This window comes from Spermophilus citellus (assembly GCF_964194105.1).
Source record: "Spermophilus citellus genome assembly, chromosome: 17".
NCBI lineage: Eukaryota > Metazoa > Chordata > Mammalia > Rodentia > Sciuridae > Spermophilus > Spermophilus citellus.
The window spans coordinates 43,457,556-43,485,347 of record NC_138199.1 but is presented as its reverse complement, the minus strand read 5'-3'; the positions used below and the strand labels follow the sequence as shown (position 1 = coordinate 43,485,347).

Here is a 27,792-nt window from a genome sequence, read left to right as displayed (position 1 = left end):
CAGGAACAAGAGCCCATTCCTGGCCTGTACCCATCCTGCTCCACAACTCTGTCAGTAGCTCCATCCTCTGCTACAAAAACAATCTAGAGCCAGGCATGGTGGTGCACGCCTGTAATCCCAGAGGCTCGGGAGGCTGAGACAGGAGAATTGTGAAAGCCAGCCTCAGCAATGGCAAGGCATTAAGTAACTCAGTGAGACTCTGTCTCTAAGTAAAATACAGAAAAAGCTCTGGGGATGTGGCTCAGTGGTCAAGGGCCCCTGCGTTCAATCCCTGGAACCAAAAATAAAATTTAAAAAACTGCCTACAGGTTCAGTCATTCCCAGAGATGGACAGCTGGTTAGAAGACCCAGATTGCAAACCCAGATTCATCAGGCCCCAGAATTCTTGTGCTCTACTGAAATCCCCTCACTCATGTCGCCACCAGTTGAGGCAGAGTCGGCCGTAAGCAGCTCAGAGTGGCATCTAACAATGCTGTACTTTGCTTTTGTTTTCTGGTACTAGGGATTAAACCCTAGTTTAAATTGTATTTAAAAAGGATCTTGCTAAATCACCCAGGCCAGTCTTGAACTTGTGATCCTCCAGCCTTAGCCTCTTGAGTCACTGGGATTACAAGGGTGTGCCACCACGCCCAGTGTACCACACTGCTGTACTCTGTGTTTGTTTTTAGTAAATGTGGAAACAGCAGAAGCACATCAAGATGATTTTAGTCAGCTGTTAAGATCTGAAGGAAAACTTGAAGCTCACAAGGTTCAGGGATCACCCTGCTGCGCCAGGCAGGAGGACCTACCCAGTATGTTCCCTCCACACTGGAATCGCCTACAGGCCCCAGCCCAAGAATGGAGAGGCACAGAACGGGGAGGCCACCTGGAGAAGGGACTAGGGGGTGAGTTCTCAGGATGCCATTGTCAACCAAAATCAATTCTACAAACAAGTGGTGTGAAAGCCGACTCTGTCACAGAGACAGCATCGCTGAAATCGAGCACTGTTACTAGTGTCCTTGGGCAAAGGCACAGGCCCTGGGGGTGCCAAGAGACAAACTTGGCCACTTGTCCCAATATGCCAATCAAAGAGACGAGTCGTGGTGAAGGGTGAGAAAGGGAGAACTGGCTCTGGAGCATTCTCTCTCTCTCTCTCTCCTCTCTCTCTCTCTCCCTCCCTCCCTCCCCATGGGACCCAGGGCTTTGCAACATACCAGGCAAGTGCTCTACCATGGAAGGACATCCCCAGCTCAGCCCAGGAAAGGAGTGTTTCAACACGGCCACACTGGGACAAACTGATACTGGGGCACAGTGACCCAAGTTCTATCTTCCAGGGACTGACAGAAACTTTGTGGTTTTACAGAAAAGGGCAACGAAGGAGGTTTGCATAGCTGCTGAGGAGGTCATCCTGGTCAGGTCATTCTGGTTGATCATTCTCTCAGGACTGGTTCTGTGTGCCTCTGGAGAGGTCACCATGGCTGGAGGGATGGTTCTGTTCTGATCATGAGAAGATTACTCCTGCTCGGGGGCAACCTCGGCTCTGAGATGGCATCACTGGCCGGGCTCCAGGAGATGTCTCATCATGTCTATGGTGGGTTGAACTGTGTTTCCAGTCCTTTGTCAGAGCGATGCTTATCCATCAGGCCTATTCCTGGAATGCAGATAATTGCAAAAGGAAGTAGCTCAGAGAAAAAGCACTGAAGCCTTGGAATGGAATCAGAGAGCGCCAGGATGGAGTCGGTCAGGCCTGATCAGCAGAGGGACCCTCATTTTCTTCTTTCATGCATCTGTGCCACGTTCTCCCTTTCCACAGGCCTCTCTCGGTGCCTCTTTTCCCTCCCCTTCACTCTTAGACCTGCTGTTTTAGGCTCTGGGAAGTAAGTGTGTTGGGATTGGAGTCAATACAATGGGAGTAGCCTAGCACTCCAAGGTCAATGACAACTGGGGATCCATCCATTATTCCTGATGTTACAGACATCGCAAGACCACCTGGGGCTGGATGGGGTGGCTCACGCCTGTAACCCCAGGAGCTCAGGAGGCTGAGGCAGAAAGATCTCTAGTTCAAAGCCAGCCTCAATAACTTAGCTGGGCTCTAAGCAACCTAGCAAGAACCTGTCTCCAAAAAAAAAAAAAAAAAAGGATGGGGATGTGGCTCAGTGGTTAAGGATCCTTGGGTTCAATTCCCCATACCAAAAAAAAAAAAAAAAGGGAAGGAAGAAAGGAAGGAAGGAAGGAAGGAAGGAAGGGGAAGGAAGGAAGGAAGGAAGGAAAGAAGGAAGGAAGGAAGGAGGGAGAAGGAAAGAAAAGGAAGGAAGGAAGGGAGAACTAGTGGGAAAACATGTAAGACCCATGAGAGAGTCAGTTCAACCCTGGCCAGTGGTCCACTCCAAGAGACCACAGGGGATTTTGAAATAGCCCCCCACCCACACACAAGCACTCCCAGCTTGGCTGTGTTTTACTGAGGAGTCATAGATTACTACCTTGAACTGTGTGTGTGAGTGTGTGTGTGTATGTGTGTGTGGTGCTGGGGCCTTGTGCGTGTGAGGGAAGCACTCCACCAACTGAGCTATACCTTGAATGTCCTTAGAAATTAGAAAGTGTCCCAGGCCACTGGAAATGCTATCTCTGAATGGGAGGGCCATTCTGTCACTGACATTCTGAGCACTTTTGTGGCTACAGTGAGGAGAAAAAGCTGCAAGAGGCGGCGGGAATGAGAGAGAAGAAAACATGGGACATTAAAGAACAGCACGCACACCTGTCATCCCAGTGACTCGGGAGGCCGAGGCAGGCAGATCCCAAGTCCCAGGCCAGCATCCGCAAATTAGCAAGAACCTGTCTCAACATAAAACATTAAAAATAACAAGTAAGGGGCTGGGGTTGTGGCTCAGTGGTAGAGCACTTGCCTAGCATGTGTGAGGCACTGGGTTCGAGCCTCAGCACCCCATAAAGATAAATAAAGGTATTGTCCATCTACAACTAAACACTAAAGATATTAAAAATAAATAAATAAAAATTGAAAAAAAAAATGAACAAGAGGTAGATATAGCTCAGTGGTAAAGCACACCGGGATCCTGTTTTAATCAGCTTTTTTGCTTCTGCCACTCAAAGATCTGACCAGAACAACTGTAGAGGAGGAAAGAAAATTTGATAGCTCACGGTTTCAGAGGTCTTAGTCCATAGAAGGCTGGCTCCATTCCTAGAAGCTTGAGGTGAGGCAGAACATCATGGCAAAAGAAAGCAGCTCACATGATCAGGAAGGAGAGAGACAGGGGAGGGGGAGGGGGAGGGGGAGGGGGAGGGAAGAATGGAGAGAGGAGGAGAGGGGGAGGGGGAGAGGGAGAGAGGGAGGGAGGGGGAGAGAGATTCCTCTCTCTAGATACAAAATATATGCCCCATAGCCACACCCCCAATGAACCACTTCCTCCAGCCACACCCCACCTCCCCCCCCACCATCCAGTTAATCCTATCAGATTAATTTGCTGATTAGGTTAATGCTATCGTCCAGTCATTTCTCCTCCAAACCTTGCATCATCCCACACATGACTTTCTGGGGGACACGACATCTAAGCCATAACAGGTTCAACCCCCTGTATCAAGCGCGCGCACACGCACGCATGCATACACCCACACCCACACCCACACCCACACCCACACCAGCAGACTGTTCTGACAGGTTGATCAAAGGGGCTTATTCAAAGCTAGCTGGTCCCATCATCTGTTCTGACAGGTGTACTACAGAACAATGGGCCCATAGCCACCCAGAGTTAGATCAGATGCCACAGGAGAGGGATAGAGCCCAAGACGGTCCTTACTTCAGACATTAGCCCCACTGTAGGGTTCCCAGGCCAGATTACTGTGACCTCCCTCAGATTGAGTCATTCGCTAGAGAGCAGTGTCACCAATATTTGATCCTAAACGGGGTCCTTTGTCCCTCTGGGAATGTGGAACCAATAATAAGATGGATGTATATTGAGCCCCGAGGGGTTTATTCCTGGCGAATAGTGGGGGGGGTCAGGAGGCTACAGATAGAGGGTTAAGGACATGAGAGGAAGAGCCAATAAATGGGAACAAAATTCACCGATGATCTGAGGGTGGCTGAGGACGATCCAGCACCACCTCATTTCCCTCCTTTCATAGTTCTTTTCAGTCATCCTCACGGCAGTTGTCAACTGTCATGGTGAGTTGTGGGGGGTGTCATTTAGCATGCAAATGGGATTATAAATCAAGTTAGAGGTTGTCTGGGATCATTCTAGCAGTTGTCTTGATCCACCCAGTTTTGGCAAGCCTACCCAAAGAGGAACTTCTAGCCTGCAGGTGTTATGGTGAGATTACTCTAGATCACCTGAGTCAATCTTAGAGCAGGAAATGGAACCATCTTTATTCCCCAGCTGGTGTTCAGGATTCCGCAGCTGGAGGGCCAAGGGGCAGGCGGCAAGTCTACACCCTTTGACCTCCTCGAAGGGTTAGAGCACACCTTTATATTCCAAAAACTACATTAATCTTAAGTGGCTGTTGCTATGATTCAAAGCCAGAAACAAACACCATGAGATCTAAAATCATAAGCAGAAGGGGAAGTGGGTCAAAATGACCCTGTGTTAAGTACAAGTGAAAAAATGTTTACTCACGTCCAAACATTCTCTGACAGGGTACATTGCCCAAGAAAAATGGGAACCAAAAACAGAACAATTTTACATTGTATAAGAACTGCCATTTTGTGTTGCCAAACATGTTATACTAAGCAACTGCTGATGGGTACAGAGGTGGGGTGATCCCAAGGGAGAAGCATTTTTTGTATGACATGGAGTCTCGGGGTAAAATGGAGTCTGTTTGGTCACTGCCCATAGAGCCTGGACTAGAACACAGGTATCCGTTCCTCAAAGACAAAAAAGATTATAGAGGGGGCAGAAATTCAGCTGGCTCACCTAGGCAGTACAAGATTAGGGTCAAGTAACAACAGAAGCAGGAAAGCATTATATGTATTAGAATTTTATTTATAAAGGACAAATCAGAACCAGACAAAAATACAGGGCAAAGTCTGGGAGTGTCTCAAATACAAAATTTCCCTGCCATGTCCTCATGGAATCAGGCCCCTCATCCTCCTAGCCCAGCCAGGTGCTCAACCCGGGAGTCCACCGAGCATCTGTGTCCAGGTATCTTACTGGAATTCCATTATGTAGGTAGGACTGAGTAAATCACTGGATCATTGGCCACATGATTGAACTCTATCCCCAGGACCCCTGCCCTGCCCTCCCCTCCTTGAGTCAGCTGGCTCAGGGCCCAACCCTCTCATCACATCCTGAGTCATCTCATTTCTTAGTACAAACTCAGGTGCCATCCAAGGGGCTCGGGAATAACAGACACTCCTCCTACTCAGAAAATTCCAAATATTTCAAATCCCTCCTCTGAGTAACCAGGAAGAAAAGCCAGTTAAATTCTTTAATATACAATAACTTCGAATATACACCTCCTTCCCAAACAAGGTTAAAACCCACTAAAACAGGGCTTGCAAAATGATCTGGGCTGTTTTCTGTTTCACTTTTTATTATGCAATTTTTTGAAAGGTAGGCAACAGTAGAAAGAAGAAAACAGTGAGCCCTCCATTCGCAACACCATTCACCCATTTTTCTTGTGTGGCTTATTCTTTCATTGATCCTGGCATTCTCCGGAAGCTGAGATCAGACATTCTATCAGTCTGAGAACTCTTTATCCAGGCCTCGGAGGTCTGGGAGTGGCTGGGTGGAATCTGGACAAATGGGCCACTTGGTGGTAGCTTTCAGGCATGGTACACATCATCTGTTGAGTCCAGCATGATGGACAAGGATTGTTTTTTACCTGTCTGCACCAAGATGCGAGAAAATACACACCAAACACCACTCTATTGCATTCAAAATTTCTAAGACATATCAGCCAGTCTCAGCCCCGTTTATAGCTGTATTTTCTTTTTAATTTTTAATTGTAGATGGACACAATTTTTATGTGGTGCTGAGGATTGAACCCAGGGCCTTACATGTATGAGGCAAGTGCTCTACTACTGAGTCACAACCCCAGTCCCCTAGCTGTATTTTCTTAAAGAATCAAATAAAGCTGGGCACAGTGGCACAAGCCTGTAATCCCAGTGACTCAGGAAGCCAAGGCAGAAAGATCAAAAGTTTAAGACCAGCCTTAGCAACATAGCAAGGTCCTAAGCAACTTACCAAAACCCTATCCCATAATTAAAAGTAAAAATGGCTGGGAATGTGGCTCAGTGGTTAAGTGCCCCTTGGTTCAATCCCTAATACCCACCTACACACATAAAAAGAACCAACTAAAATTTTTTTCAAAAAAATGACAGACATTAATTAAAATCAGTAAGGATGTGGGGGAGTCAGGTAAGAGATAACATATCAGTATTAGATACAGATCACAGTTTGATTGAAGAGTAATTAAAACAGACATAACTGGCCAGGCAGTCTTGAATAACACAAAGACCTGACCTTAACCTTTGGTTTATCATGACCAGGGTGATGGAGGCCAGTTCCCAGTATCTCCGACTAAGATAGGATTTTGATTTCATGTTAGTATTTCTGGGAATTTTGGATACTTCTGCAGGATACCAGGGTTTCCCCATCACACAGGTGAGGAGTTATTTCCTCCATGATGGAATGGTACAGATGCAGAACAGTCATCCGCTACCTTCTCATCTTATTCTGAAAAATGAGAAGACAGATGGATACAAAAGTTCCTCCCACTCTAGGGTCTTCAGTGCACGCAGTGGGCCCGCAAGGCTGGATAATGTAAAGTTTTACCACAGCAAATGGAGTGGGTGGGTCAGCACAGCTAACATGCACTCCTTAGGTCACATCTCCAATGACCTTGTACAGAGCTAAGCACTAGTCACCTAGATGGCTCTCATGCAGAGGGACTCCTGCTGCTCATTTGCCATGAAGCGCCCCCTCATTTCTGCAGAGAAGAGCCCTAGCAGGAGTCCTGGATTCCTCTTGCACTTTCTACTCCTCTAAGCCCAGCTGTTTCTCAAGTATGCATTGACTCCGGATCAACAAAGATACTTGTGAACACCTTTGAAGTAGAGAAGCTTCAAAGAACTTTTCTTCTATGTAGCAAGGAAGAAAACTTCTTTTGAGGGAGGAGGGTACTAGGGATTGAACCCAGGGGTGCTCTACCACTGAGCTACACCCCCAGCCCTTTTCATTTACTTTGAGACAAGGTCTTGCCAAGTTACTGAGGTCTTGCTAAGTTACTCATTAAGTTGCTAAAGTTAGCCTCAAATTTGCAATCCTCCTTCCTCAGCCTCTCAAGTCGCTGGGATTACGGGCATGTGTCAACATGCCCAGCCAGTAAGAAAACTTTGAAAGTCACACATACCAGCTATGGCAGGGATATCTTCCCTAAGATGATTATCTTTTCTCCCAAGGAATGGAGATCATTGGGAGATGATGGATCATACATCTGTCAGGAATCTCAAGTGCTGCTCGGAGTCTCCCAGGAATTCCAGCACAAGGCCTGAGATGTGTTAAAATTCTCAAATATCTATACATAAGGTCTGGAGTCCCCATTTTCCCCAATGGTGACTTCTTAAGAAGCCAGACTCAGGAAGCTCCCCTCACATTTTTGGGGTCGAAACTTCCATCCTGACAGCAGGATATAAGGAGTTTGGGGGAAATTCTGAAATCCGTTCACTCCTGCCCCTTAATATACTGGGTTATTTTCACTGCATAAAACACTACAGGGAAAATAGCCACTTATCTGACCCTCTTTAGCTCATTCCTCCCCTGATCCTCCAAGTCTTCCTGACCTCTAACCTGGTCAATTTGAGTATCTGGAATGGGCTCAAATGAGGAAGATAGCAGAAGGAACCAAGGTCAACAACAGGATTGAGGAGAGGGCCAGAGCTGTGTCTCTAGCCCATGGCCAGGAATAAATGGGAATGTTGCCATCTCCTGCTGGGCCTGCTAAAAGGCCATTTTGTCATAGGTAGCCACCCCAACAGGTGACTGAGTATGGTCCATGCAGCAGCCATGCATGGCCTGAATGGTGGCGGACTTCAGATGCCTGCTGAGGCTGGGTGCGTGGCTGAGCTAGCCACAGTGGCATCTGCAGCAGGCAGTCCAATGTCTACACTGTGGGGGAGGGAACGCTACTGCCAAGGAGAGCTGTCATGGCAAGACACCGTAGTAAGAGCCAAGCCACCCCACCTCTGTTAACCCAGGCCAGGGTCCGTCTTGCCATGTAGCCCAGGCCATTGGAGGAAACAAGGCCTCCAGCAAGGCTCTGCAGCAACAGCCAAAGCTTTTGACCAGATGTCCCTTGTTAAGGCTGGAAGCGATATCCATTCCAAGTAGATCTGGGTCACCTTGACCTTCCCTCAATCACAAATTCAACACAGGCTGTTCAACTGAACTTTTTTTGGGGGGTGCTGGTCATCAAACCCAGGGGCAAGTGCTCTCATGCTGGGCCCCAACCCCAGCCCTCAAATGAAGATTTTAAAATCACGGATGGGGTCATGAAGGGAACATGATAAGGCGGGAAGCAGGGCTGTCCTTCACGGGAGGGAAACCACTATTTCTCTGGGAAACTCTGGTCCAGTTGGAGAACGGCTACCCATGGTTTCCCTCCAGCACAGATAACAGCAAGGAGACAGAGCCCAACATGCAGAGAGCTGAGAGAACATAATGTTGAAATTCAGCCTGGGTGTGTGAATCAGTGACAGAACCTGGGCTTAGCATGTGCGAGGCTCTGGGTTTAATCCCTAGCACTGAAAAGAGAAAAAAATATATATATCGAAATTCAATGACTCTAGAAGACAGAAGGCTACCCCAGAGAGCAAGAGTCAGCCCCTGGACTAAGAAGGAAACTGCCATGAGTAGTATATATATATGTCTTCCGCAAGAGCAATTGGGGCACGAATGACTTGACTTCCCAAAACTCTGCCCAGGTTCCCCAGCAGCCTGGAGATGTCCTGAAACAGTCCGAAGGAGGTGGCCCTGCCCAGATGGGTACCAGGAAGTAGAAGGAAAAGCTTCCTGTCCACAACACAATCACCCCACCCTCTTCCCCTGGCTACCTCCTTCCTCCCATCCCATCTCTCACCCTCCCACCCGCTCCCTCCCTATCCTCCCACCCGCTCCCTCCCCATCCTCCTGGGGAAGTTCTCCAAGGAGTCCCACCTGGGTGCTCTTTGGGCAGCCAGCCCAAGGGCCTGCCTACTTTGGGGAGCAAATGGAGAGCGTGGCACCCGCCGAGAACACCCAGAAGGCCGGGTACAGAGCTTCGGTGAAGTCCACGACGTATTTATACATCATGTGGAACTTGTCAGAGACAGCAAAGAAAATGACAAAACCGTGGTCACAATTGAGGAGCACGCCCACCCGCGTGGCCTTGGTGGGGGGCAGCGTCTTCCCCGTGTTGTTGTGCCAGGCGGAGATCTTGTTGTTGAACCACTCCACGCACCAGGAGGTTTTGTTGCGGCCCAGACGGCTCTCAGGACCCTGGCGGTCCATGGTGCCATAGCAGATGCCCACCCCACAGAAGTTGTTCTTCTGCAGCTCCACCTCCCAGTAGTGGATCCCTTTCTTGTAGCAGTGCAGACCCAGCACCTGAGAGCAGTACGTGAACCGCTGGGGGTGTGGCCGGTACTTCTGGGGCACATCAGCCACGGAGGCGGTGGTGTAGTTCTCGGTCAGAGCCACTTTGTAGTGGGCGGTGTTGTAGTCCAAGATGACCTTAACAAAATCTGAGAAGACACCACCCCAAGCTGGGAATTACGAGGGGTCCCCTCAAGCTCTCACTCCTAGATCTTCCCCTGATACTACCTGTTAGATTGTTGGATCCCCCCCTACCCACACCGGCTCTTCCGTTCCCACCACCAAGCTACTCACACTCTAAGAGCTCAGATCTGGTCTTGGCTAAGAAGTTTTCCAGCACCTTGGTCTTGATGGTCATGGCACTTGGCAAGGTGGTGGTTTTGGCTGCATCTGGGAGAGGAAACAGAGAGCAGTTTTCAGGGCAAATTCAGAGCGGACACCCCACTGGCCCTTGGTCATGATGACGCACCATCAGGGGATGATTTCATTTCCACCGACTGTCCAGGGGCTCCGAAGCTGAAAGTCTGGTTGGACAAGGCAGAGGCAGCAGTAGCGCCAGGGTCAGGTCCAACAGCGATGGGTGAACCCAACTTACTGTGTTTCTTGGTTTTCTTTTCTTCTGAAAAAGAAAATTTCACAATTGATCTATCTTAAAGCACAATGCCATAACACTTCAAATAAAGCTGGGATGTTTTAATTTTTTTAAAGATCTGGGTATCGTGGTGCACACCTGTAAATACAGTGGTTCAGGAGCTGAAGAAGGACGATCATGAGTTCAAAGCCAGCCTCAGCAACTTAGCAAGACCCTGTCTCTAAATAATATAGTCTATACTCTCAGGAGGCTGAAACAGGGGGATGGCAAGTTCCAAGGCCAGTCTCATCAACTTAGTGAGCCCCTAAGCAACTTAAGTGAGACCCTGTCTGTAAATAAAACATAAAAAAGGGCTGGGGATGTGGTTCAGTGGTAAAGTGCCCCTGGGTTCAATCCTCAGTACCAAAATAAATAAATAAATAAAAAAGGTCTGGAGGTATAGGTTGGTGACAAGAGTGCCACTAGGTTCAACCCCCCAGTATTGCAAAAACAAAACAAAAATTAAGGGGCTGGAGTTGTAGCTCAGCGGCAGAGCACTTGCCCGGCATGCATGAGACACTGGGTTTTACCCTCAGCACCACATAAAAATAAAGGTATTGTGTCTATCTACAGCTTAAAATAACAAAGAAACAAGAAGTCAGTCCAAAATAAAAACTTACCAAATATCACAACAGTCTTTTAAAAATATTTGGGCTGGGGTTGTAGCTCAGTGGTAGAGCACTTGCCCAGCACATGTGAGGGGCTGGGTTTGATCCTCACTCACCACTGCATAAAAATAAATAAAGATTGTGTCCATCTACACCTAAAAAACAATATTTGGAGTGTATGCCTATAGGAAATGAGTGGACTAAAACCCTGATTCTCCATGTGTGGTTCCCAAACCAGCAGTACCTGTGTCACCTAGTATCCTGTAAAAAACGCCAGCAAAATCTTGGGCCCCACCCCAGACCCGCAAGAAAGGGCAGGGGTGAGACCCAGCCATCTGTGGTGTGCAAGCCCCAAGTGATTCCAGAGCACATTCAAGTGGGCTTCTAGAAGGATACATCCCTCTGTCACCTTGCCCACCACTGGAAAATACTGCCAGGGATACTTTACATACAGACAGGCTGAGCTTCTCCGGATGGCTTCCACCCCACCCCACCCCTGCCAGATCCCCTGGGCCCCACATGGCTCTATGCCCCCTTACCCACACACTTCAGTCTCTCTCAGGAGCCCCATTTCCTCACCTCTACCCCTCCCCAACCCACTCCCAAAAGACCAGCACCTTGGGACGCAGCCTAAGGCACAGGCTCCTTCCTGATAGTTACCTCTCTCAGGTGTTTTTACACTCAGTGACAGGTCTGCTCTCTCTCTACCTACTCCCTCACATCAACCAGTTTATTCTGAGCTGTTTTCAACATAGAAGAACTTCAATTCATTCTTGAGTTTAACTTCCATGGCTCTGAAAATTTTCTAGAGGGTCATTCTGTCATTTTTCCAAATTGGCTCAGTGGAGGAGAAGGAGAGGGGCACTATTGAAAAGGGGCAAGAAATGCTAAAACAGCTGAAGCATATTACAGAGCAAAGACTGAGAGAGGTATGGCCTCCTCTGCTCCTCAGGACAGGGTCCACCTCATCTCCTCTAGGGCTCTGCCCAGAGGCCCGGACTTGGGTGTAGCCAATGTTTTTAAACAAACACTAGCTTTGGTAACCTTCCATTCCAGACAGCCCAAATATCCAATGCAGGTAGACAAGCCCTCCTTCCTGGGCCAAGAGCACTCCTGCAGCAGTGCAGCCCTGCATTGCCCTTCCTCTGGGTCTGTAGGCAAACTTGTATCCAACAGAGGCCCCAGGCCCTGTGGTGGTGTGGAATGAGCTACGGCCATCTGGAAGGAGTGATGTCCCCTGTGTCAGCCAAAACACCAGCCAGTCACAGCCATGCAGACGCCAGGAACAAGGTGGGGCTACTTACGTGAGGACTTTTTCCCAGGGTTCAAGGGCTTGTTTGTAGACTGGGTGCCATGGTCTCCAGAGTCATCTGTGCCAGAGAAGGACTGAATGAATGTGGCTCCTCCTCCCACCCCAACCTCAGAAGCCAACTTTGCCATGGAGGGAGAAGAGAGCATTTATACAGCCAGCCAGTCTTTCCTTCCCTCCTTCTCTTCTTCTTTCTTGATAATAGGGATTAAACCCAAGGGCCCTTAACCACACTGGGCCACATCCCAGCCCTTTTTAAAAATATTTTATCTAGAGACAGGGCCTCATTGAGTTGCTCAGTGCCTCGCTAAGATGCTGAAGTTGGCTTTGAATTTGAGATCCTCCTGCCTCAGCCTCCGGATCTCCTGGGATTACAGGCACATGCCACAGAGCCCTTTTTTAATTTTTTGAGACAGGGCCTTGCCGAGGCTGGTCTGGAACTTGCGATATTCCTGCCTCGTCCTCCCCAGTTGCTGGGAAACAGACGTGTACCATGGCACCCAGCATAACCATAGCCATTTCTGACTTCCTCGTCCAATTACTTGCAAGAGAGAATAAAAAGGTAATAGAAGGAGCAGTTCTGTGTGTTCCCTCTTTTTCTCTGCTTAAAATGTAGCTGAGGTGAAGGCTGTTCACCATCACCCATCTCTACGACCTCTGAGATCTCTCTGAGCTTTGGCAATGGGGATGACTCCGGCTCACTCGTGGTGAGACCACAGCTCCTAGCAGATAGTGAAGTCTCTGTCAGCATTAGTTCCTTGCCTGCTAGTTCTCCTCTCTCCCCTCCCTCCTCTTGCAGACCAGGCTTCAACAGCTTTGGCCCCAACAAATAACCTCCACGAAGCAGCCTCGCCATCACCTGTTCCACATTTCTTCTGCAAGGATGTTCAGCTGGCCAAGCTAGAGTTCAAGCCCAACCCTGATTATACAATAGAGATTTATTATGTACCAGGCTCTGCTTTGGGCACAGCAAGACACCTCCAAACAAGAAATAGGCACAGGCCAGGCACGGTGCTACATGCCTGTGATCCCAGCAGCTTGGGAGGCTGAGGCAGGAGGATCATGAGTTCAAAGTCAGCCTCAGCAAAAGCGAGGCCTTAAGCAACTCAGTGAGACCCTGTCTCTAAATAAAATACAAAATAGGGCTGGGGATGTAGCTCAGTGGTTGAGTGCCCCTGAGTTCAAAAAAAGGTGAAATCTGGGCTGGGGATGTGGCTCAAGCGGTAGCGTGCTCGCCTGGCATGCGTGTGGCCCGGGTTCGATCCTCAGCACCACATACCAACAAAGATGTTGTTTCCGCCGAGAACTAAAAAATAAATATTAAAAATTCTCTCTCTCCTCTCTCACTCTCTCTGGAAAAAAAAAAAAAGTGAAATCTGGCTATGGATTGGATATGGGGGAAGAAAAGTGGTGTCAAGGGGGAATTCCAGTTTCTTTGACCCCCAAACTAGCCACTTCCCCACCAAACACACTGACAACCCAGCCAGCACCCATTTAAAACCCATCTGGATTGGCCTCAAGATCAGACAAAAAGAAGCCCATTCAAAGAGTCCCATCAGATCATAGAGCCCCCAAGTCTTTTTAAAAGGATGGCTTGATGTCAGGATGAAGCAGAGACTCCTCTAATCTCAGGCAGCTGTTTTGGACCTCTGAAACTTGCTCCCAAGCTCTGGACCATGCCCGCTCTCCCACTCCGAGGCAGAGACCCACCGGGTTCAGGGCTCTGTGTGGTTGCTGCTGAAGTTACCTGAGCTGATGGGCTCTTCGGGCTTCTTCTCCTGGGACTGTGCCACGGACTGCCTTAGCTGGTTTTTGACCTCTAAGGCACCTTGGTAGATACCCTTGATCAGCTCATGGTCCAGCTCCACCCTGGGGATGTAGACTGGCTTCGTAGAGACTGTTTGCAGTTTTGACGCTTTCTGCAACAAACCAAGAGGTTAAGGGCAGGTAGCTCCGGGGAAGCCAGCACCTGAGCTCAGTCCTCACCAATCCCTTGAGCAGCTTCCTGTGATTGCAAGTTTGAAGTCCAACAGGCCTGCTCAAATTTCAGGTCCAAGGTCACCAGGCTTTAAAGTACCCCTTTAAGACCTAGAGCTAGAATAGATCTCAAAGGACACTCCTCTTACAGATGGAGAAACTGAGGTCTAGACATGACAAGTGGCCTGCCCACACCACCTATGTGTGTATGGTCACACCTATGTGTGAGCGGGTGGCACAAACTCAGTTGGGACAGAGGTCTCCTGAGGTACGTCCACTCTGCCAGCTGTGGCTGTCAAAGCACAGAAGACACAGGACCTTTCCTCTCTAGAGAAGCAGCCCTAATCCCAGACCTGATGATGGACAGGGATGCTTCGCTGGGAAAGGAGAGTCACTAAGTTGAGTCCTATAGTACCAAGGGGACCAGATAGATGTGGACTGAGCCTTTCTCATACAGGCCAGGCAGCTGCAGATAAAAGCCCTTAAAAAGGGCTGGGGTTGTGGCTCAGTGGTAGAGCCTAGCACACAGGAGGCCCTGGGTTCAATCCTCAGCACCACATAAAAATAAATAAAGATATTGAGTACAACTACAACTAAAAAATAAATATTTTTTAAAAAAGGTATTATGTCCAACAACTACAAAATAAATATTTTTTAAAAAAAGCCCTTAAAAGAGGAACGGGGACTCCCTAGGTGGAGAAATTTTCCTGCTGACTTGACATAATAAACTGCAAAGTTGAGAGAAGGCCTCGGCGGACAGCCAGCACTAAAGTAGTGCGGGCATGGTGGCTCACCCCTGTAATCCCAGTGGCTCGGGAGGCTAAGGCAGGAGAATCTTGAGTTCAAAGCTAACCTCAGCAACTTAATGAGGCCTTAAGCAACTCAGTGAGACCCTGTCTTTATTAAAGGCATTCTGTCCATCTACAACTACAAAAAATAAAAAATAAAAAAAATACAAAATTGGGCTGGGGATGTGGCTCAGTGGTTAAAGTGTCCCTGGGTTCAACTGAAGGAAGGAAGGGAGGGAGGGGAGGAAGAACATAGGGGCCTAAATCCTACAACTATAAGGAAGTAAATTCTGCCAACAGGTGAACCTGGAAGATAACCCTAAGCTCCAAATCAATACAATCCAGCCAACACCCAGACTGTGACCTTGAAAGACCCTAAGCAGACAAGTCACAAAGTCATACTCAGATCCTGGGCCAGGGAAACTCAGAGTAAATATAAATTCTCCTAAGCGCCTCAGTTTGGGATAAGTTGTGGCTCAGCGAGAAAATGAACACAGCAGGTGTCTCGGGGATGCTTCCAATGCTCCAGGTGCATCTGTAACCACACCCCGGTGAGGGCTCTAGGTATCCTGCCTGCACTCTGTGGGAGCACAAACTGGCAGAAAGAGGATTCGGCACACCCACCTCAAGAAACTCGAACTCGTCCCTCTTCACCAGGCTGCTCTCGATCTCCTCCTTCAGGGTTTGGATCTCATTTTTCTTCTTGAGGAGAATCTGGTAAATGGAGTCAAACTTGTTGACGACCCTCTTCTCTTCTTCCTTTAGCTTGCGTGTGGCGCTGGCCTCGGAGGCCTCAATGAGAACCTTCATTTCCGTGTACTCCTGTCTCACCTGCTCCATCTTCCTGTTTGTAGCCTCCTAAAAGGCCCAAGGCAAGAGGACTCCCATCAGGCAAAAAGGCTAAGGTTGCAGTCCCAAGTGTCAATGGGATGAGGGCTCTAGGTCCTCGTGCCTGCACTCTGTTGGAGCACAAACTGGCATGACGGCCTTGGGACGCCACTGGGCAACACTTACTCAATATGAAGTGCTCGCAACCCAGACCCAGCTCTAATCCTAGGTTTATACTCTAGAAAAATCATTGGACACCTACTCCAGAATCACACACACAAGAATGTTCATAAGCCAGGTGTGGTGGCACACACCTATTCATCTCAGCAGTTCGGGAGGCTGAAGCAGGAGGATCAGAAGCTCAGAGCCAGCCTCAGCAACTTAGTAAGACCCTGTCTCTAAATAAAATATTAAAAAGGGTAATAAATAAATAAAAGGTCCATTGACAGCTAAAAAATATTTTTAAAAAGGGGGGGGGCTGGAATTGTGGCTCAGTGGTAAAAGCACTTGCCTAGCAAGTGTGAGGCACTGGGTTCGATCCTCAGCACCACATATAAATAAATAAATAAAAGGTCCATTGACAGCTAAAAAAAAAAAAGGGGGGGGTTAGGGATGTGGCTAAGTGGTTAAACACCCCTGGGTTTAATCCCCAGTACAAAAAAAAAAAGGAATGTTCAGGGTCTGGGGCTGTAGTTCAGTGGTAGAGCGCCTGCCTTACAGGTGTGAGGAACTGGGTTCAAGCCGCAGCACCACATAAAAACAAACCAACAAATAAAAAAAGATATTGTGTCCATCTACAACTAAAAAATTAAAAAAAAAAAAAAGAATGTTCATAAGCAGCCTTGTTTGAAAACAGTAAAAACCAAGCTGGGTGTAGCAATGTATACCTATAGTCCCAGCAACTCAGGAGGCTCAGGTAGGAGGACTACTTGAGCCCAGGAATTCAAGGCCAGCCTGGGCAACATAACAAGATCCCATCACAGGGAAAAAAAAATGAAATGTGACAAGTATAAGTTGAGAAGTGTATTATAAGTTTGAAATGCACATCAGAGGTCAAAGACATAAAACCCAAAACAGGAATGCAAAATATCTGACTAACACATTTTATTTATTAGTTTGTTTATTTATGGTGCCAGGGACTGAATCTAGGAATGCTTAACCACTGGGCTTCACCCCCGGTTCTTTTCATTTTTTCATTTAGAGACAGGGTCTCACTGAATTGCTGAGGTTGGTTTCAAACTCATGATCCTCCTGCCTCAGCCTCAGAGCCGCTGGGATTACAGGTATGTACCACTGTGCTCAGCATGAATTGTATCCTGGGAATGTAAGTCAGTGGCAAAGTGCCTGCCTAACACATATGATGTCCTGGGTTTGATTCTCTGTGCTGCAAAAAAAAATAATAATAATAATAAAATAAAATGAAATTATTTCATGTGTTTCTCATGTTAATTTAAAATCATGTGGAAGGTTTCCATTGTATTTGTTCGTGCTGCTTTAGGAGCCTTAACATCTTGGATAACTTCAATACCTCAGCATCCAACGTGACAAACACACAGGGAGGGACAGACTACTACCAGTGTGCTCCAATGTTCACGCTCACCTTTTCCTTTAGGAAGAGAACACCCTTGGAGTTTCAGGTGGGCACACAGCTGCCCAGACTACATTTCCCGCACTCTCCAGCAGCTAGGCTTTGCAATATAACCAAGCTCTTTCCCATGAGGGAAGTTATATGTGCCATACTGTGTCTCTTGCTTAAAAGGAGACAAGAGAAGGAAACCACTTGTCATCTACCTGTTCCCCCTTCCTAGGCTATAACAAAGACTTAATGGGGACCCAGTGGCGACAGCCAGCCTGACGTGACTTCTGTTATCTTGGTCATAATAAATGCCAGTTTGGCACACATCCCAAACCCTAAGGGTCAAAGTCATTAAGGTAGTCAGCCGAGCATATTGTGCTGGCCACTAATGCCTAGATTGTTTTTTTTCTTTCTCTTAAGTATTTTTTTAAACATTTATTTATTTATTTATTTATTTTTAGTTCTCGGCGGACACAACATCTTTGTTGGTATGTGGTGCTGAGGATCGAACCCGGGCCGCACGCATGCGAGGCGAGCGCGCTACCGCTTGAGCCACATCCCCAGCCCCAAGTATTTTTTTTTTTAAGATTTTTTTTTTTAAGGGCTGGGATATAGCTCAGTTGGTAGAGTGCTTGTCTCACATGCACAAGGCCCTGGGTTCAATCCCCAGCATGACCAAAAAAAAAAAAAAAAATTCATTTTTTCTTAAACCTTTATTTATTTTTATGTGGTGCTGAAGTTCGAACCCAGTGCCTCACACACACTAGGAAAGTGCTCTACCACTGAGCTACAGCCCCCAACCCCCTAGACCACTCATTACTTAACAGATGTCGGGCATGGTGATAGTTTCTACAAAAGGACAGGTGCATTCCAGTTAGCCGTGGGCCATTTTTGCCTAGTTTAGCACATAAACCCATTCCCCCTGCCTTGGAGTTTGGGGATCCTCCTGTCTTGCTGCTACCCAAGACACACTTCTCTCCACAAGGCCCTAACAAAGTGCCCTTTGTGCAATTCTGGATCTTTTGTGAGGAGTCGTGATTCCACTGATCAGAATGCAAAACTAAGGCTCCAAGATCTGCCATGGTGCCCCAGGCCACAAAAGCTAGTACATAATAGAGTTGTTATTATAACCAGATCTCATCTGACAAACTCACAGCTGCTGCAATAAAACAGGAGGCTTGGGGACAAAGTCTTTGAATATCTAATCTTTCTTTTTACTTGTTCAAAAAATTTTTTCTTGAACCCAGAGGCCTCACATATGCTAGGCAAATGCTCTACCACTGAGCTACGTCCCTAGCGCTGAACCTGATTTGTAATCACTCCTGCCATGTTGGTTGGGCTTACGGGTAGTTCTCAGTTGCAGCTTGTGAGGGATCTTTTTCAGGCACATAGCTCTTCATCTGTTTTGCAAGGTTGCTGACTAATTCTGACTCTGCTCGTGCAACCAGCGCTGTCCAGCTCAGAGCCCTGTCTGTCTTTGCTGGAGGTCAAAGGAGGCTGGGAGTCGTTTGTGGGGGGAGCTGCTACTCACCCTCAAGCTCTGCTGCCTGGCTCTTACATCCTCCAGTGCTCTTGTCGCCCCGCTGATATGACTGCACATGACGGTTAGCTTATGCCTCAGTTTGTTCTGCAGAGGAAACAAGGAAGGGTGAGAGAGAGGTCCCAGCCCCCACACCAGGAACCACCCCCTAAATCTATCCCACTGTTTCTGCCACCGCAAGTCTTTCTTTGAAGAATTCTATTTATTGCCTCCCTTCATCCTTTTAGGGGGATAGTACAGTCAATAAAGAAGTAAAGATTTGGAGCCAGATAAAACAGGTTCAAGGGCTGAGGATGTGGTTCAGTGGCAGAGCACTTGCCTCATACATGTGAGGCACTGGGTTTGATCTTCAGCATCACATAAAAGTAAATAAACAAAATAAAGACATTGTGTCCATGTATAACTAAAATAAGTATTTAAAAAAAAAAAAAAAAACAGGTTCAAGTCCTAACTCCCAGTGGTCCAACTGTCTCCCACTTAGTTTCCTTGACTATGAAACAGATGCAACTGTTGCAGCCTTACAGGGCTCCCGGGTGGACCCACACAGTGCCAGGATCCCAGTCAGGACATACTAAGGATCAGCATCCAGGATGCTGAACTTCTTCACTACTCCTCATTGTACAGCTGATGGAATCGAGGCAAGGAGACAGCGAGCAGCCAGGCTCACACAGAGACAGATGGAGCTGGGGCGGCCACTTCAGTAATGGCAGATGAATTCATTCAGACAACCAGAAAAGCAGACAAATATCATAGAAGAGAGATCTGCTAAAAGATGCTGGAAAGCAGGGGAAGACTTCCGAACCATGAACCTGGGGCAGGGAACCCAGAGTCGTAAGCTGGACCTCTGTGGTTGTCCTCCCTGGACACATCTGCCAATTCTAGAAGGAGGCTGGGCAACCTGCGTCAGCTTCAGAGAGGCAGGGGAACAAAAGTAGAGTCCACACCTCATCTGGTCACTCTAGGCTGGGACCATCAAGGCTAGGAATATGGAGGAGCCAGCCCACAGGGTCTGCAGCCCAGCTGCCCATGGCTCAGGCCCTGAGGTTGAATTAAGCTAGTTTGGAATTGCTAGACTCCTGGCCACCTCCGGAAACAACTCAATTACACATGAAAGGAGATAATGTCATCCTCATTTATTTCGGTAAGTCTCCTACATCAATGAATATCCAAGTCTTCTACATTCCTCTCAGACAAATGTTCGGGCACAGAAATGGGGAGAAAAAAAAAATCACCACTGCCACCACCCTCATAAGGGCAGGTAGCAGTTATGGTGTGTTTACTGTGTGTCGGGTTCTCTTCTAGTGTTGACCCACATTAACTCATTTAAAGCTAAGAACAATACTATGGGGCCTGGGTAGGAATCACCCAACCTTCACAGACAAGGACACTGAGACACAGAGCAATGGGCGCCCTGTGCAAGATGGCATTGCTAGTAATTGGCAGAGCTAAGTTTCTAATATTAAAGTTACAGACCCGTTATGAAACTGAGCACGCTGGAAACTTCTAGAAAAAGAGAAATCATTTCCCTCCTCCAACAAGCTGGCTCAACATACTTTGCCCTTCCTTCCACTTCTCCCACTCCACTAGAGATATTCAGGGCTGAACCTGACCTTCAATCTACAGTTGAACAACCCAGTGACAGTCACATGTAAGGGCTAGAAGCAGAGACCAAGGCCACATGAACTTAACCCAGAAAGCCCAAGCCACCATCAATGTTTCAGACTCAACCTCTGTTACACTGCTCTTCCACCTGCACATTACCAGTAACTGAGATAGGGTTAGGGCCAAAGGCCAAATCCTGGCACATCTGATCTCACAGAGCTGGAGGAGACCTCAGAACACCCAGGGGCTAGAAACTGTTTCAACTCCAAAAGCTGCTCTTAGCACTGCACCCCGATCCCCATTCACCCACCATTCACCAGACACATATGACAGTCCCCTCATTGTGCACAGGGGCCCACATGACTTCAGGGCAAAGGGAAGAGGCCCAGGAACTTCAGGGGACTGGGGATACAGCTCAGTTAGTAAAGTGCTTGCCTGGGTTCAATCCTCAGCACCACACACACAAAATAAAGGAAGGTCTGAGGATTGTGGCAGAGGTCAAGGACTTGTGTTCCTCTGCACAGGAAGCAGCAGAGTCCTGAGTCCACCCCACACCGAGTCAGCCACCCAAGGCTGGGAACAATGCCCAGCTGGGAGTGGCCCTGAAACAGTGGTGAGCAGCAGCAAAAGAGACACTTGGGCCTGGCGCACTGGTGCAGGCCTGTAATCCCAGTGGCCCGGGAGGCCGAGAAAGGAGGATCGAAGGTTCAAAGTCAGCCTTGGCAACTTAGTGAGGTCCTAAGCAACTTAGTGAGACTGTCTCTAAATAAAAGATAAAAAAGAGCTGGGGGGCTGGGGATGTGGCTCAAGCGGTAGCGCTCGCCTGGCATGCGTGCGGCCGGGTTCGATCCTCAGCACCACATACCAACAAAGATGTTGTGTCCGCCGAGAACTAAAAAATAAATATTAAAAATTCTCTCTCTCTCTCTCTCTCTCTCTCTCTCTCTCTCTCTCTCTCTCTCACTCTCTCTTTAAAAAAAAAAAAAGAGCTGGGGATGTGACTCAGTGGTTAAGTGCCCTAGGGTTCAATTCCTAGTAATAAAAAAAATAAATAAATGAGAGAGAGAGAGAGAGAGAGAGAGAGAGAGAGAGAGAGAGAGAAAGAGAGAGAGAAAGAGACACTTGGGGGTGGGAAATGGCAGGGAATCCTGTTTTAGGGATTTAAAAAAAAAAAAGCCAAGCATATATGTTTGGCACATAAAGCTGAGTCAGACTCCAACTCGGGGTCCCAAAGGCTGAAAGGGAGCAGTTGCTGTAGCCAGGCTGAGAAGCCCTCCTGCCCCTACTTGCTTTCTGCCTCCTAAAAGTGCCTCTTCAGAACCAGGCTGCACCAATAAGCCCATGAACCTTGGAAAGACCAGCTGGGCAACCTGCTATGCAGGGGTTTCCCTGCCACCCAGCATGCTCCCCTCTACCCAGTCCTGAGTCACAGAAATGGTAAGAGTATGTAAGGAGTTTTCTGCAGTAAATCATTTTATGGACTGCCTCCCCCATGATAACTTTCTGAGCCTAGCATTTCCAGTTCCCTTTTTATCATTTCCCAGCTGGGGAGCCTCAAGCTCCCCTTGAGGGTGGACAGGGAATGCTATCAATTACATTTGGCAGATGAGGAAGCAAAGTTCAGATCTGCAGCGACTTGTCCCAAATTGCTCATCTCTGGAGCAAAACAGGGCTCCTGGCTCCAAGGGCTGGGCAGGTTCTTTCCGGGAACAGGTGGAGACTCAGGTATCTATAACTTGAATTGGTGGTGCCAGAAGGGAGGTCAATTCAAAAGACATACCTTGAGGTCCAGTTGCTAAGACCTAGGGAAAAAGCCCAAAGAAGCCCCCATTCGGACCCAGAGTGACAAGCAAGGCCAGGGCAGGGCTGTGGCCAGAGGGAGCAGGGTCCGGGCCTTAGTCCTGGCACTGCAATCTAGGTTCGCCCAGTCTCAAACCTCCTTGGACAGCCCAGGACAGGCCTTGTTCTCCCTGACAGTGCTGGGAGAATGAGATGAAATCAGGCCACACTTCAGGGCTTAGTTTGATATAACAAAAGTTTGTTTACACTTCTTCAGCTTCTGCTTTTGAGCCCACAAGGGGAACCTATGATTTCCCAAACCACTAAAAACATCATAGACCTGAGAGGCCCTTAGGAGTCCACCATGTTCCTCCTCCCTTTGCCAGCAAGGACGCAGGTCCGGGGACAAATTCCACACTCAAAGTCACACAGCAGGATGGACACCATAGTGTAAGAGCACTGGCTCTTCAAGTGGCTCTAATTTGGGGCTTCCTGGGACACCATTCACTCTCCCAGACCACCAGAACTCTCCATCCCAACAAGACTTTTGCTTATATGACCTCAAGCCTCCCAGAATGTTCCCCACTCTGAACTCTACAGAGATTGGAATTCTAGTCCCCAGGGAAAAACTGCAAATGGTGTATCAAACCAATCTGGGTCCCAGCTGGCCTGGCAACTTTGCTACACTGGCTTTGCTAAGTTAACTTCTCTGGACCTCAGTTGCCTGATCTGTGAAACGGAACAAGTAATACACACCTCCTAGGGGTTGCCAGCATTTAGTGAGGGAACCTCCAGGGTCCTCTTTGACACTCAGAACCCTTACTAAAAACCATCAGATAAGCACAAGCTACTGCACCTGTGACTTCAATGATTCCTTCTGTAAAACTGTTCTGTGGGGGAGCAACAGGGGGATGGCCACAATGGATAAGGGGAAGGGCGACATAATTTCCCAGCTCCCTCACTGGGGATACGCACCTGCCTAGGTGGCCTGTCACCCAGACGGCTGTGAACTAGCAAACCCAGATATCTCCTCAGAAGACGCAGTGGCATGGCAGACATGCCTTCAGTGGCCCCTCTCCACAACCCAGCAGGCCCAGGCTGCTCTGGGCATCCTCCACGACCATACCCTACCTGCAGATCGGTGCTGGCCTGGCTCAGGGCGACCGGAGAGCAGGTCTTGTGGTCCACCAGGCAGACGTGGCAGATACACTCGCCATGTGTGGGGCAGAACAGGTCCCGCAGGCGGTTGTGCCGAGAACATTTTCGTTTCAGCAGGTTTTGCATCGGCAGCTGCAACTGGTGGTCTTGGAAGGCAGGACTCTCGAGGTGTGGCCGCAAGTGCTCCGGACAGAAGGAGGCCATGCACACCAGGCAGGTCTTCACGGCCTCCGCTTTCAGGCAGTGGTCACAGAACACCTGGGTGGCGGGACTGGGGACCTCGGGAGGGGAAGGTGGCGTCCAGTCGGCCACGGACGCCTGCTCCAGCTCCGCCTGTAGGTACTGGTCCACCACCGCGCACAGCACCGTGTTCTTTCGCAACTCCGGGAGCGACGGGGACACGGCGCGGCACTGGGGACACCGGTACGGCTTGCCCTGGACGGCCCACGTCTCGTCCAGGCACGATCGGCAAAAGTTGTGGCCACACGGGGTGGTGACCGGCTCCTTGAAGAGCTCCAGGCAGATGGAGCACGACAGCTCCTCCGCCAGCAGGAACAGCTCCGCCATGGCGCTCCTGGGGACACCGGATGAGACACGCTAGCACGGCAGGGGACCGCTGCACGACCGTCCCCAGGCAGCCGAGGAAAGAAACGAAACTAAGTTGGAGAGAGGTGGTGCCCTAGGCTTTCAGGAAGTCACGTGGGGCGCAAGGGCAGGCCCCGCGGGGGTCCCCTCTGGAGAGCCAGAGGTGGCAGCTGTGGGAGTGGCCGTCTAGCTGACTCCGCAGCGGTCCCGGAGGTTTGAAGTCCTGCCTCGGGCCGGGTGAGGGTGGGACGCTGGGTTTCTCTTAGCCCTAGGGGCTTGGGGACGTCCGATGACCACCACGTCCTTTCCTGTGGCCACTCTGGATGAACCGACGTGAGTGAACCGTGAGATCCAGCCCAACTTGCGCTCAACCTGGCACTTGGGGCAAGTCCCCCCCTGTGAGAACTAGTGGGCGACCTGGGGTGTCCCCACCCGCTCTCACACCCTCGAGAGCAAGCTTGGTCTTTTTCAGGCATGCCTTTAGAAAGAGTAATTGTAGGAGCTGCTAAATGACCCAGTCCTTTTCTTTCTATTTTTATTTATTTATTTTATTATTTATTTATTTTTCCTTCCTCTTTCCTCATCCCAGGATCTGAGCTCTGATGGAGCCATAGTCACACACGGAGACTTCCACTGAATGAGATCCCCATTTTTGCTCTCTTGGGATTTGGAGACACCCACGTCTAACAAATATTCTGTCTTTTACACACACACACACACACACACGAATCTAAATATGTCTTCTCAGAATTGTTAAGAATTATTTCCTTAATGTTTTAACTCCCCCCTCCCCTGCCTGGGTGTAGGAATTGTGGACAAACAGGAAGCTACTATGTTCAAGAGGGGATGGGGCCAAGAAGAGAAAGTGGGAAGAGTTAGCTGGTGTTTTGTTTGTTTTTGTGGCAGTGCTGGGGATTGAACCCAGGGCCTTGTACATGCGAGTCAAGCACTCTACCAACTGAGCTATTATCTCCAGCCCCTAGCTGGTGTTTTAAATGGATGAAAGGATTAACAGCAAAAAACAAGGAAAAGGTAAATGTCTTAGACTAAGTCAGGTTGGTGCGGTGACTTACAACAAAGCAGACCACATGCAAAAGAAACATCTATCAGGCGCCTATCAGGCACCCAACAGAAATGCCTGTCAATCAGCGGGATCTCCTGACTAATGCCTGTCAGTCATCAGGACCCCCTGGCCAATCCCGGAGTTCAGTCAAGCTCCCCTGACCAACTCCAGCGGGTCAAGGTGAAGCCATATTTAAAATTAGGTAGTCAGTGTAGTTAGGTAAATCGGGTGAAATCTAAAATGGAGACCATGCTGATAATGACTCAGGGAAACGCAGGACGACTCGTGGAATGTTAATGAAGTCCTGAAAAGGCCCTAGACCAAAGTCCACCTCAAAGAAGTGTTAATGAACAGCCCCCAGCAAACTTAAAGATAGCCCATCACAAAGAAGTGTCCCACCCCTCAGGCCTTTCAACTCACATTCCATCACCAAAACTATAAGAAGGGGAAACAACCCGCACTTCCACGGATTCCACCTCTTGGGTCCCCTTCTTCCTCCGGGAGAAGTCTTTTCTGCTGTCCTTTAATAAACTTCTAATTTCTACTCTGATCTTGCCTCGGCATGCTTCTTTGGTGTTATTCTTCAACATCAGGGAAGCAAGGACTCGTCACCGTCACCGGTCAACAGCGGTATCAAAGGGACTCCAAAAACACCTTTTCCTGTCCCAAGACCTTCCCTTCCTGCTGTAAGCCCCATAAAAGTCCAGTCCGGTAGAGCTTCCAAGCTGTTTCTCTTCAGACCCTTCTCCAGCTCACTCTGATAAGAGTTCCATCTTGATATCTCAATAAAGCCTCGTTCAGCAGCCTTTTTAAATCTGCCTCCTTTGGTAGCTGCCCACCTTGCCTGATTTTATAGTAACTACTATTTATGGGGGACCTACTAGGTGCTGGAAAAGTCACATCTATTCTCTCCTAAAATCCTTACAAACCTGCAAGACGGTGTTGTTATGTCCATTCTACAGAGGAGGGTTACATACTTTTGCAAAGCAGGGCTGGGACCCTAGCTCAGGACTGCTGATCTCTACACTAACTGCTTGGTTCCCCTAATTCTTGTCAGGTATTCCCCAGCACCCTTACCCCACTTACTCTTGTTCATATTTCCTTGTCCATCTTGTCTGCATGGAGAGGAAGAAGACAGTAGTATGAGGGACTAGGAAATTAAGATAAAACACAGCATCTCATTTAGATTTTTTTTTTAATGTGGTGCTGGGGATCCAGCCCAGTGCCTCTTTTGTGCTAGGCAAGCGCTCTACACTGAGCCACAACTCAGCCTAAAAGCACAGTATCTCATTTGAGTCTCATAATAAATCTTCTAGGCAGGTAAATTATCTCATGATGAAGCCGGAGTTCTGAGATGAGACTCCATTCTCCACGTTGCCAATTTCCCCTGGATTCTTTATTTATTTATTTTTATGTGGTGCTGAGGATGGAACCCAGGGTCTCATATGTGCTAGGCAAGCGCTCTACCGCTGAGCCATCACCCCGGCCCTTCCCCTGGATTCTTGAAGAATAAAATCCATGGACAAATCACCGAAGGGAAGAGTAAACAGAGCAGGATTTATTTAAGTGAGACAACTCCCACCATGTGGGAGAGGGACCTGATAGCAGAAAAAAAAAAAACAAAAACCATTCTGGTATGCCAGCTTAGGAGTTTATATATGGTTCTGGGGCAGAGTATGGAGCAGATTCTTTTGTAAAATAGATATTGAAAAGGCTCGGGGCTACCCTCCAGGCTCACTTCCATCCAGGTTCACCCCCACCTTCCATTTTCCCCCTTTGGGACAAAGGAGTTGCCTGGAGGTGATCCCACAGGTAAGCCTCAAGGTCTTTTACATTTGAAATAGGCCTTGAAGGTGCTATCTACCAGTTAGTTTCCCTTTATCCTGACTGCCTGGTCCTTTTACTATCTATTATTTTATCCTCATTCAATAATACAAATGAGAAAACTGAGGCTTACAAGAAGTAAATAACTTGCCTAAAACAATGGCTATTGGCACCAGCCTCTGTTTTCAAAAGTCAAACATTTCCTTCTATAACAGGCTGCCTCCCAAGGGAGGAGTGCAGCAGTTTCCAGGAAATAAACACTACAAAATCTACCTCTAGCCTAGTTACGTGGGAGAGATAGCTTTGGTGACTCAGGCCAGAATGTGGAATGCTCTTTCCCAGCTGAAAGGTTAAGAAAGGCTTATTAGAAAATGAAACTAACTAGGAGGGTCCGCTGTATTCAATTCCATGGGGTAAACATTTACCAAGACCTACTATGTAACAGGCATTCAACAGCCTGACTGCTTAAAGAATAAACGCTAGTCATCTCTCTCTCTCTTTTAAATCAGAAACTGAACCCAGTGGAGCTAAGCCACATCCCCAGACCTTTTTATTTATTTTTAATTTTGAGATAGTGAAATTATCTTGAAAATCAGGATCTGGTCCTCGTTCCCAACACCAGAGAAACACCAATGCAAGAGCAATAAGTAAATTTTATTCAAGAAACAGAAGAGGGAGAAGGAGAGGGAGGTGGTGGGGGGGCGGATGAGACTCTGGAGAGGGAGGGGGGTGGGGGAGACTCTGACTCATGGTGGTGGGGGCGTGTCCAGAGCTGGTTCCTTAGGGAATGGGGGTGCTGTGCCCCTTCATGGATTTTAGATTTCCTTTCTTCTCATGCCCCCTCCTTCTCTAATCTTGCCTACATAACTAAAGGGCAGGAAAGGAGCTGCCCAGTGGGTACGTCTCCCTATTTTCCACACCTGCCAAAGAAGTCAGAAAAGGAGCCACCCAGGGGAACTGGTTA

The 27,792-nt window shown here is 48.3% G+C and overlaps 1 protein-coding gene across 1 annotated transcript; it reads right to left on the bottom strand.

Moving 5' to 3' along the window:
* Nucleotides 1-9,106: 9,106 nt before the first annotated feature.
* Nucleotides 9,107-24,015, bottom strand: TRIM25 (tripartite motif containing 25). The gene is made up of 8 exons (XM_081270592.1): nt 23,330-24,015; nt 18,809-18,904; nt 15,498-15,731; nt 13,856-14,027; nt 12,104-12,169; nt 10,030-10,179; nt 9,855-9,950; nt 9,107-9,709 (listed from the first exon to the last, which is right to left on the bottom strand). Exons 1-8 carry the CDS (start codon nt 23,921-23,923, stop codon nt 9,180-9,182), a joined length of 1,938 nt encoding a protein of 645 aa, XP_081126718.1. The 5' UTR covers nt 23,924-24,015; the 3' UTR covers nt 9,107-9,179.
* Nucleotides 24,016-27,792: the final 3,777 nt, after the last annotated feature.

Coding starts and splice junctions, on each gene's coding strand:
- TRIM25 (XM_081270592.1), bottom strand. CDS start 23,923: ATGGCGGAGCTGTTCCTGCTGGCGGAGGAGCTGTCGTGCTCCATCTGC. Junction 14,028..15,497: donor ACGAGTTCGAGTTTCTTGAG/GTGGGTGTGCCG, acceptor GGTTTGTTGCAG/AAAGCGTCAAAACTGCAAAC. Junction 10,180..12,103: donor CCCTGGGAAAAAGTCCTCAC/GTAAGTAGCCCC, acceptor TTTCTTTTTCAG/AAGAAAAGAAAACCAAGAAA.